The 11,006-nt window shown below is 51.8% G+C and overlaps 2 protein-coding genes across 2 annotated transcripts in view; one reads left to right on the top strand and one right to left on the bottom strand.

Moving 5' to 3' along the window:
- Nucleotides 1–1,479: 1,479 nt before the first annotated feature.
- LOC112947070 (transmembrane protein 47-like) lies at nucleotides 1,480–7,846 on the bottom strand. The gene is made up of 3 exons (XM_026039078.1): nucleotides 7,625–7,846; nucleotides 2,990–3,130; nucleotides 1,480–1,826 (listed from the first exon to the last, which is right to left on the bottom strand). Exons 1-3 carry the CDS (start codon nucleotides 7,818–7,820, stop codon nucleotides 1,645–1,647), a joined length of 519 nt encoding a protein of 172 aa, XP_025894863.1. The 5' UTR covers nucleotides 7,821–7,846; the 3' UTR covers nucleotides 1,480–1,644.
- A 1,638-nt stretch (nucleotides 7,847–9,484) lies between these two features.
- LOC112947037 (carcinoembryonic antigen-related cell adhesion molecule 5-like) overlaps nucleotides 9,485–11,006 on the top strand; it is a 6,619-nt gene continuing 5,097 nt past the window's right edge. The window contains exon 1 of the mRNA XM_026039041.1: nucleotides 9,485–9,508. Within this exon, the coding sequence (XP_025894826.1) occupies nucleotides 9,485–9,508 (24 nt within the window). The remainder of the gene's footprint in view (nucleotides 9,509–11,006) is intronic.

The following is an 11,006-nucleotide window of genomic DNA, read 5'->3' on the forward strand; positions in this document are numbered from 1 at the left end:
GGCTACCTTCACCAAATTCATCAGGTCTTCTGGATTTTTTCATCAGTGCAGAGAAAATTAAAATTTGGGGGGGTGGAATGCCTTGACCACACAATATTTTCCCTTGCAAAACAAGTCATTTTAAAGCTTATCTTTAAAAAGGCTTCAAAACTAAACTATAGAATAATGGTGAGAAGAGAGAAGAGTTGCTTAAAGGTTCAAGTTTAAACCCAAGACCTCAACATAGAATTTCCTGCTGACTCCCAATGTTCAGAAGTTGCTACACCTCACTCCATGCAGTGACTGAYATGGGAGTGTGAGGCAGCAAATCCTCAGGGAAAACCCTCGCTATGAGTGGGAAGAGGCAAGGATTAGTTTCATGATCTAMAATTTTAACAATAGGAACAGAATAAGAAAACAAATTTACAGGAGATTCCCCTGAGCCCGCTTTTGACTCGAGCCAGCACTGAGCCGTGCTGTGTGCTGCGTTTCCATGCCTTGTCTTCTCTAGCAGCCACAGAAGCCAGGCTATTTTGGCCAAGGTATTGGCACAGCCTGTGGTTATTAGCATTACGGAAATGGTGCATTTTCCCAGAAACGTCACTTGTGCTCCCCAGAGCACATCCATTGCCTTCAGTAGTGTCCCATAACCACACGATGGGGCTGTTGGTTTGTGTCCTCTGCTCCGTGCCACAAACCTGCTAAGGCAGCTTCATCTGCAAGATTTGCTTCAGACCGTCAGTGTTACAACAGAGGTCAGAAAAAAACAATTACATTAAAACACGTGGAGTCCAAATCCAGGGCAGCCTAATGCAGGTCAAATAATGAGTTTTACGGGACCCTTTCCCTATGCTGGCATGGACTGATTCATRGTTATTGCTTTCTCAAGAGTTTACTTGGAAGATTCTCTGCTAGCACTGCATTTTCATGCTGCCATTGAGTACCTGTGCTGTGAGCACACAGGATTTTGAAAAAAATAGGGTTTTGAAAATGCTCCATAAGTCTTGCCCCCATASCTGCATACACAGGAAGGCGGCATTTATGCAGAAAAGACTTCACAGGACCTTTAGTCTGCTCAGAGAGCGCAGGGCTGCTCAGCAGTGAAGCTCTGTCGGAAAACAGAAGAGCTTTCTCAACGTTAGAGCAGTTTCATGGCTCCCATTGGTGTTAGCAGCACCGTTGAGGCCCATGAGCTGGTCTCCAGATTTYTCCATCGTGGAATCCTTTGGCCAACAAAGACTGAAAATAATCTGGGCTCAGAAGGCTCAAAGCATTTCTGGCTTGAGCAGTTTGCAGCAACCACTTGTCTCATCTGCTGCATATGCTTGGTCCRAGGAGCTAAATATGCAATTCCTGCTTATATATATCCCAGACCTTTTCACCCCGACCTCTTTCCCCAACTGCTAGTGACAAAGTGACCTGATGCTTTAAAGATCTCTAAAAGAAAACACGCATGCAGAGTGAGGCAGGCTCTTTCATTTATTCTTCTCAGCACCACAACCCAGTCTGCAGAGCGCAGCCACCAGAACGAGACCCAGTAGCTCTCACCTTGCACCCAGGCTTCCCTGGGACCTTCATTCTCAGCTCATATGCAAGCCCAGTCGCACGTTACAGATGTCCTGGCTGCTATAGTGACAGTCCTGTGATGTGGCCAGCGTCCCCACCTTAGTACAAGGCACCCTCATAAGTGTCCGTGCGCAGGCCGTAGAGGATGGCGGCGCCCAGCATGAAGATGGCAGATCCCCAGCCCAGGCCGTAGCCCCAGTTGAACTCGTGGTAGCTCCTCAGCATGCTGCTGTYGACGAACTTGATCGGATAGAGAATCAGGGCACAGATCTGCAGCACCACTGCGATGGAGGAAAAATAATAATCAATACAAAAAGACAGGGAAGAAGCAAAAAATAYTGCATTGCATTTTCAGAGAGACCAGAGCATATTTCGTTTTGCAATTCTCCTCAACAAACTATGGATGCTCAAGGCATGGAAGGCTGGTAGCCTTCACTTCCCTTTATCTCCTTCCATCTAAGCACAGAAAGGCTGCCACATTCAGTACCACAGCAGTGGTGAAAGGCCTGGGACAGACCCACACTGCGGTTTCTTCATCATTCCAAAAGCCTCGATCAATTTTCAGATGTATAAAACCAAAATCAAGGGGGGAACTGGATTTACATCTCATCCTTTTTGCCCCTTAGTTGTTCTACTACTACCACAAGGCAAAAGTTATTGAAAAGTATTTATTTCTATTTCTGGATTTCATCTCAGAAAATCCATTTTGCTTTAATTAGTACTTCATGAGCCCATGTCCTCAGCATTACTAGATTTGCAGTTCAGAGTGTTATAGGAAACATATACTGCAGGCAATTTACCCTGGCAGGGGTATGAATATTTTTAAAAGACATATAAACACAGAACTGGAGGCTGCTGCTCTCTCTTTAGCTGCAGATTGAAGTTACTCCACTTTCATATCTGTGCCTGAGCCACCAAGCCTGTGTACTAGGTAATGTGGACGGGACAATACCTGCCAGCTTGCCTTAGGACAAATGTCCTGTAGCTTCTGGAGAGGTTTCTGCTAAATGAAACAGTTGGGTTTTCGAAGGGTTGTGTTTTAAGTTGTTCATTGCTTTGCCCAGGGAACCTTCTAAGGGTATTTTTTGAGTAGATATCTGGTGGATCGAGGCTGAGCTGTCCCATTTACAGGCAAGAAAGTTCATGACTTGGCCCTAATATATAAATGGAGCAAGTTGCTGCCATTAGCTTAAGGCAAATACACTGCACAGAAGGACTACACATGCCAAGATACAGGATCCTAGCAGGCCACAACTCAGAATTAAAAGTGAAATGTGAATCACGTCTGTTTTTCAGTTAGCCTGGAGACACCTTTTCTTAGGAGCCAATCCAAAGCCTGTCCTGATTTATGAACTTAACAGAACCATACAAAAGGAGCCAGGAGAGAGCTCGTCACTTGGAACGGAACCCAAGCAGCCAAAGGACCATCTGTTTGTAGAGGTACCTGCAGCACAAAGCAGAACAGCGACCACTCTGTGGTACTGCCAGTAGGTCTCCAAGCAGAAYGAGATCAGAGAGATGAGGAAGGACAGGAGCGCGATCGTAGCTGCTGCCAGAATTAACACCAGTGTAGCCACTTGCCAGTCTAGAGTAGAAAAGAGACARTTTGGATTAAAACTTTTGATTTAAGATAAAATTTCAGTTCAGGCCTTCACACTATTCCGGAAGCATCTCTTGCCTGGACTTTCCAGTGATGGAACAGCCAAGCCAGCCATTGCTAGAACTCGTCATCCTCTCAAATGGCCCCCGTGCTAGAGGCAAAACCTGCTCCCATTTCCAAAGTGAGGCTTTTCAGAGAGCTGGGTTTTGCTGGAGGAAAAACAACTTCTGGTTGAGAGCTTGCGGGAATTTGAACCCCAAAACCTGAGAGCTTGGGAAACTGAGAGTGGTTCTCACATCCCTGCAAAGGTCACAGCAGAAATAATCTTCTTGGGAGAACTAAAATGTTGGAGCTTTTGATTCAGAATATTGGGAAATTGTAGTCTAAAAGTCAGGTAATTTGAAAATAAAACACAAATATAAAAAAAAAAAAAAAAAAGAAAAGAGGAAAAAAAATCGCTCTAACGCCTTGTACTGGGATTTCCAGACGTAGTAGTGCCAGACTTACATAGCTCATTTCATACACTGCTCTTTTATAGAAACTTCAGAATGAACAGAGGCTAGCTAAAAAAAAAAAAAAAAAAAAAAAAGCAGAAATAATTTCTTGCCATAAAACAACTAAAATCAGACTTTTTTTTCAAGTGAATCATGAACTAGTAGGCTCACAGCTTCTTGCACATACTCACCCTTGAAAAAAGCTATACAAATAAAATCCAGTTTTTCTTGGAGAATAAAAACCAGCAGCTGAAGGATCTGAGGCAGGTTCTTGGACTGATTTGCTTTGTGCTCTTATTTCAGGTGGCGCAGCAGCCAAAGGGCGCACTGCGAGCAAGGAGCTGGTGGAGGGAAGTGCTGCTTTTTGGTGTCCCCCAAGGGAAGAGGGAAGCTCTGGGATGTGTTTGCACTTAGAGGGGGTGGGCTGGTGAAGCTGACACCAGGACAGGGGCTGAACATCTGAAACGTTTGAGAAAGCGTTGGGGTCTCTTGGGAGCATGTCCTTGTCCTCCCTATCRGCATCCTTAAGGGTTCAGCGCCTTCTCGTCCTGGTCGGGGGCTGAAACAGAGGCCAAACAARGCGGTTTCTCTCCTAGGAAGAGTGTAAAAGAGCTTCTTTGTGTTCCTATGACTAAACCAAGCAAATACACAAGATTTAGAGGTTTAGGCTAGGGAAATACCGTACCTGAACAGAAGTGCTTCAAGTTGAACTGGTTTAACACTAGTGTCTTGGTTCTAAACGCTGGAGGAATGGCAATTTTTGTGGATAAAAGTCTTTTGTCTCAGCCCAGCGGGAATCACGTTCTAGGAGCACAGCCAGGACCAGCTCGTTCACGTCTAGCTTTTTAAAGCAACTTCCCACCACTCTTTTCTCTTTCTTGAGTAGCGTTCTGGCCATCTCTGCAGCAGAGCTGCTGCACATGGTAAAGGAGAACCCCCATCCCAAGCAAATACGGCAGCAAGAAGGGAAAACAAACCAAGCCATGGATATTTTCCATGTTAGGGTCCAAACTCATGTCACCACCATGTGAAACAGCATTGGGGTGCATGCAAACGAGCTCCAAATGAACATGATTTAGGCTGRCAACAGCCCAAGGGGCTGGAGCATGGAGGAGAAACCCTGCCCTGGGAGCAGAGCCCAGGACAACCTGCAGCTTGTGCAGGGAGGAGGGAAGAGMCCAACAACCCGCAAATGAAGGAAGCATCTGGAAACAGCAGGGCTTTTCACTCTGCTTTTGTCAGCACAACAAAGGCCTTTCCCAGGCCTCCTGTTAATCAGCAGTTCACAGCCTGGCGATTTCCCTGGAAGCCTCAGTCCCACACTGGCACAAACAGATGGGATGGCAGCCCAAACTGTGATGGAAAGGAGCAGGGGAGGGACTGGGTAGGACTCCTTATATTCCTTTTCTGGAAGGAGAAGGAGAAGATGTGGCAGGTCCAGCTCAAGATTTCCAAAGACCTGAGGATCCCTTTAGCATCAGCCCGGCTATAAGGACACTGAGTCTGCCCAGACACGTCCCAGGAGCAGCTTTGCTAGGAAGGGCTTCCCGCTGGAAGCAGGTTGCCACCCCCTCCACCCAAACCAAGCACCAGGTTCCTCCTGCAGCCATGCAGGCCTGCTGCCTTTGTGGAGGGAAGAGCTCCAGGCAAGCCTCCCTTAAGCGACTGCACCGAGGCATGCRGGGCCAACCCATGGCACAGCTAGGAGGTGGATGAGCAACTTTGGGAGCTCCAGTGGGATTTCAGGGGTCACAGCTGAGTCTCCTGCTCCGCGCTTGCCTCCAGGGAAGATCCTTCCTGTGAAAGGGAGCCCTGTGCAGGGGCTACATGGTTTTCACCAGAGCATCCAAGCGGCCCAGGCAGCTCCAGCAGACTGAACATGAGCAAGCAGCCCCTGAAGAGGCTCTCCCAACMTGGCCGCGGCAGGAAAGAGGCTGAAACCAGCCCCCTGTGCGTCTGCTCCCAGCAGTGGCTCCACCGCCCTGCTTTAATGTGTGGGGGGACGGAGAGGCGGGTGGAGTATAAATGTGGAGGGCGAGCAGCGAAGGGCAAGGTCAGCACCGGCAGCGAGTCCCCATCTGCTGCACAAGCCCCAGCCCTCGGAAGCACAAGGGATGCGGCCCCRTTTCCCTGCTTGAGTTGTTACCAACAAAGGATGGCACAAAAAAATGGGAAGCATACGGCGTGTGCTGCCCCSCCGCCTGCCGCCCACCGCCTCTCAGCTCTGCCGTCCTCCCCGCCTCGGCGACCAGGGCCACGTTCTCTCCTTCAGCCCTACAAAAAGCCCTCAGAGATGCAGTTTTAGCCCATTCCACCCCCTGGCTGGGCGGGTGAGACATCAGCACAGACTTGACTCCTCACAGCTTCCCCTGAATGTTCTGCCGTGGCCACCGCTTGTGGCAAGCGAGCCCCTCAATGGCTCCACTTGGACTGTGAGCCCTGAGAAGGGTGACATGACCACGTCCACCACGTCCTGAAGCTGCCTGCTTGTGCTATGGGTCACCTGGATCCAGTGACTGCTCCGACAGGAGACCAGGCCCCTGTGGGATGGAAGCGAGCAGAAACCTGGAGAACAAACACTTCTCTTGCACTCATTTTCTACGGGGTTTTGGTGCTTGGGTGGGAAGGGCATAGGCAGAGACTGAGGGACAAGTTCTCCTCCTTCCAGCAACGCCTACTCAGTGAAACAGCTGTGGCTTGTGACACACAGCTGCAAATGCAGACGTGGGGAGACCCCAGCAGCACGTGGAATTTCCCACCACCTCTTCACCTGATCCATTTCCATCTCATGGCATCTCTTCTAAGCATGAGAATCTGTCTGGGAGGATCAGATCTCCACACGGTCCAAGCAATTTCTGGTGCTGCGGCTCACGTCTGTCCTGCAGGACAAACAGGGCAGACAGAGCACTGACCCAGGCTTCACATTCCAGGTCTCTGCTCCCACTCTTCCTATAAGGAGGGTCTCTCCAGCTCAACTTTAAACCTGCACCAAGCCCAGCAGATGCAAGCGTGTTGCTCCTTAATGAAAAATTGCCATGCCACAAAATATGATATCTGAAAACTCAGTCTCAAGGTTTTATTATTATCTAAGCAGGGCCCTTATTGTAAAAAGATGTGGAGAAAGCAGCGAGTCACTTCTCCTGCTTGGAGCCCCATCCAAAAGCAACAATGCAGAGAGGGAAACAAGGGTGCCAGACCAAGCCCTGTTCACTGAACGACAGCCGCAGGTGCCCAAGCGGGCGGACGGATGCAGCGGCAGGTGGGGGAAGCAGGGCAGCTGCGGCCTGACCATCCGCGTCCCCTCTTTTTCAAAGGAGAGGGTCCTTCGAAGGCACCCTGGGATAACAACTCCCCGCAGCCCAGCAGCAAATCTGGCCCGAGCCATTTGGCCTGCTGGGCTGGCCTAAACTTGGGCTGTCTCAGCTCCGTCCTCCCACTCACTGTGAATGAGCAGCAGCCTCCTACGTGAGCTCACTCCTCTCCGCGATGCCTAACGGGAAGTGCACGTTGCCTCCTGCCAAGCACGGGTGCCAAATCCCCAGGCTTGTTAGCTAAGCTTGAGGCCAAGCCTGGAAGCAACCCCAAACTGTGCAACCACTGCCCTACCCTCTCCTAGCCCTGCTGGCCACGGAGCTGCAAAATCCTTTTTCCAAGGAAGAGCCTGAGTCTCCTCTTTCCCCAGGAGCTGGAACAGCAGTCTGGAGACCTGAGCTRCAGAGCACCATGCAGCCAATACCTGAGCCCAGCCCCTTCTCCTCTGCCTGCTCTGCTCCAGCTGTATAGGTCTGGCACATTTCCCACCCCACACACCCCCTTCTCACAACCTGTCAGCCTCCACTCTGGGTGCCCTTCCAGCAGCACCCAGGGGAGAGGGCCAAAACCACCCTGGGTGCAGATGTTGAGGGGGATAAGAGCACCAGGAGAGGCAGCCYGGCTGCCCGCGCTGACGGTTCCATCCCCTGAGCAGTGTGTCCCCGTGTCTCACCTGTCTTGAGGGTGGACAGGCAGTGCCACATGTTGGTGGCCTGCTTGCACACTTCCCATAAGGACAGCGAGTAGTAGTCGGAGGTGACCCAGGCAGGACTCAGGAGGGCCACCACATCCAGCGCCAGGCCGATGAAGACGCAGCAGAGCGCGACGAGCTTGAAGGGCCGCAGGACGTAGCCCTCCTGCGCGGACATCCTTGCAGCCGGGGCGCCGAGCAGAGCCGCCGGGTGCTCCCCGGCCCCGCACGCACTGAATGGGAGCAGAGCGGCGAGCAGAGCGGGGCGGGCAGCGCGCAGGGGGCAGCTCCGCAGCCTGCCCGCCGGCCTCCCGCTCCCGGCGCCGCCGGCAAGCGGCGCGYGCGGCCGCTCCAGCGCCCTCCTCTCCTCTCGCCCTCCTCTCCAGACCATTTGGCAAGGCGCCGGGCCCCCCCTCGCATAACTTGTTGAGAAACACTTGGGCTGTGCAGCCCACCTTGGCAGGAGCCGGGCTCTCTTGTGGCCGGCACCCCGCACATCCTTGGCATCCTCAGCAGGGATGCAGGAACCGCCAGGACCCGCCACGAGGGCTCGTGCAGCCCCCCAGGAGCTCAGCAGGATGCGCACAGGGCCTGGTGCAGCCCGTCTCACCTGGCTCTAGCTTCCAGGGTGCAGTGAGTGCAGGGCACTGAGCCCCAGCTCTGCCTTGGACCTGCCAGCGGGGAGAGGAGAGGGGAGGCTCCCTCTCAGACTCCAGAGCTGGAGCTAGGGGAAACTCGGGTACGGAGAGCACCCCGGCTTTCCCGGCCCAGATTTCTCAAGCATGTCTGCTGGCAGAGAGATGTCATCACTCACTGGCACAGAGGGAGAAGAGCTCCTGAAAACCTCCTTACAGGGCTTGGGTTTGCAGCCAGGAGCCTTCAAAGGGTTAAGAGCAGCAGCTTTGGGGAGCAGTGGCTCCCTGCCAGCCCACAGCATATTTCCCAGGCTACAAGTGCAGCATTCCCATCTGCTCGTAATAGAATATAGCCTGCAAGAGACAGCACCATTTGGTGAACTGCCTACTATAGACCACAATTTGGGAAAAGACTTCCAGGTTTTCCAGAGACTCGAGCAGTCCCAGGCAGCTCCTAGCAGCCATACGGCTCCTGCAGCTCTCCCGGGCAGAGGTGGTGAACGCATCGCTGCTGCTGAGCTTGGCAAAGCCTGAGATGTGCCTGGCTAAACCCACAGCATGTGCTGGCCTCAAACACCTTCCTGAGGTCCCTCTGAAGCCCAGCAGGACACACTGTAAAAGCCAGGGATGGGAAGAGCAGCGTGGGAACCTGTGGGTGGAAACCTGCTCAAGGTCACTGTTCTCTTCAAAATTGTTTTACACACTAATCCACTCCACTGTGATACAGTCATAGTGACATAACTCTTCATTTAAAGCAAAGGCCACCTGCTAGTCCCTTTTGTGTTCAGACAATTTCATGCCACCAATATCAAGGTGGCAATAAATAACAATATAGTTTGTTATTAACAGTCTGAGCACAGGCTGTAACATCCGTCCCAGTACACTGGTAGTTTCTGCTGATCATTGTTTAAGGTTTCTCACCATCCTTCATCCAGTAAGACCGATTTCAACTTCTGCTGACCAAATTGGTTCATTACTGCCGTATATAATTTTTACTGCTTTTTCTACCAAGTGTTTTCCGGCTTCATACAGGTGTGAATGACTTCAGTGTTTTGTTTGAGAAAGCTCTCTAGTTGATGAGAAGTTACTCCAATTACTACCCAGGTATTAAATAGTGCAAAATAGCACTTTTTTTTTGGTCATATGAGAAGTCACCCAGCAAGTCTGGTTGGTGATTTGGTCAAAAACACGTCCCATCAGAACAAACATGCTTGGAAACTCCCAGGACAAGGTATCATCACCTTTCCCGCAAGAGAAGACACCCAGGTCTTGAACGCAATCCAAACCTCAGGTCTGGTATATTTGCTCCCTCTAGTGTCTACAGCATCCCCTACTCCTTTTGCTTTTTAAAATGAGTCACCCAAATCCATGTCTGACTTGGATGTTTAACCACAGCTTCACCTCAAAGACTTCAGAAGATTTTCACTTCTGTTTTAACACAACTTTGTGCAGCTACCAACACAAACCCCTCATCTATAAGGGATCCCATGGAGGTTTATTGGTTATTGCTAACCAGCCACTTCCCAAAATATCAGCTTGAGAAGATCCGAGCGTATTGGTGAGAGGAATGCTGGTAGGGGTGCAAGTTCCCTACAGAGAGAGGCAATTGCTTTTCATGACACCTGAGGGATTTGCAGCCTAGGGAAATTATAGCGTGCCTTAAATCACTATTCATATATCAAACCCATAACATCATTTGTAGTGTCTGGGGCAAGAGTCGATGCATCGTTTGAAGGCTCTTCTTCTGAAGGTGCTTGTTTAAAGACGCTATGCAGAAAACAGACCGCGTTTTGTCTTGATTACAGCGTTTCACCATCTGTGCCAAGTCCTGGCTGGGGATGACTGTTAAGTGTCACCCATCCTGCGCTGCCCCTTCGGAAGGGGCAGGAACAGCTTCCTTACAAAACCAGCAGGAAACGAGGAAACGGCTGCAGCGTGACACTGATTACACCACGATGCCGACAGACACAGATTAGTCCTTCTGAGGCATCACAGTTTTAACAAACTTAGAACTAACCTGGACATCCCCCAAATGCCTACTCCACACTCCACCCTGCTGAACACACAAACTAACTAACTAAAGCTTYGTAAAGCTGCAGGAAGAGCTCACGGTTCTGGGACGCACCTCGGGCTGGCAGCACCCTGTCCTGGAYGTGCGGGGGCTCCTGCTTGTTCCGACGTGCCCTGCGAGCGCAGACACTGCCGCGTAACCCAAGGAAAGGGAAGGAGAGGGATGAGCAGCGCCCGGCGATGAAACAACCGTGSGTAGTTTTTCCCCTGGCAAGGCAGGCCGATACGGAGGGCGCTCCCCTCTCCTGCTGCCACCRGCGGGGCCACCAAGGCCTGGGCGAGCCTGGCTGAGGCCAAAGCCGCTGCCTTGGGAAGYGCAGCCTGGGATCCAGCCTAGGCACCGCGGTGCTGCCCGGACCCACCCACAGCACGAGGCGCCCTGCCAGGGGGGCTCGCACACCAGAGTCCCTTGGCTTAACTCCCTGCACATCCGCAGCAGGAAGGGAAAGCCCTTCCCGCTCCCAGGGGACCAACTCTGCGGGCCRGGGCAGTCGGGACCTGCCGCTCTGCTCCGCCGCGTGTCACCAGAGCCTGCAGCGGAGTGGGCCCTGCCGCCTCCTCCGCCCGGGAGCTGCGCATGGCGCCCAGGAGAGCCCCAAGGAGCAACAAGTTCCATTAAAAAACAAACACGAAACGGCTGCCCCCCCCACACCGCCGGC

Source organism: Nothoprocta perdicaria, unplaced genomic scaffold (assembly GCF_003342845.1).
Source record: "Nothoprocta perdicaria isolate Ctin4 unplaced genomic scaffold, notPer1 scaffold_22, whole genome shotgun sequence".
NCBI classification, from domain to species: domain Eukaryota; kingdom Metazoa; phylum Chordata; class Aves; order Tinamiformes; family Tinamidae; genus Nothoprocta; species Nothoprocta perdicaria.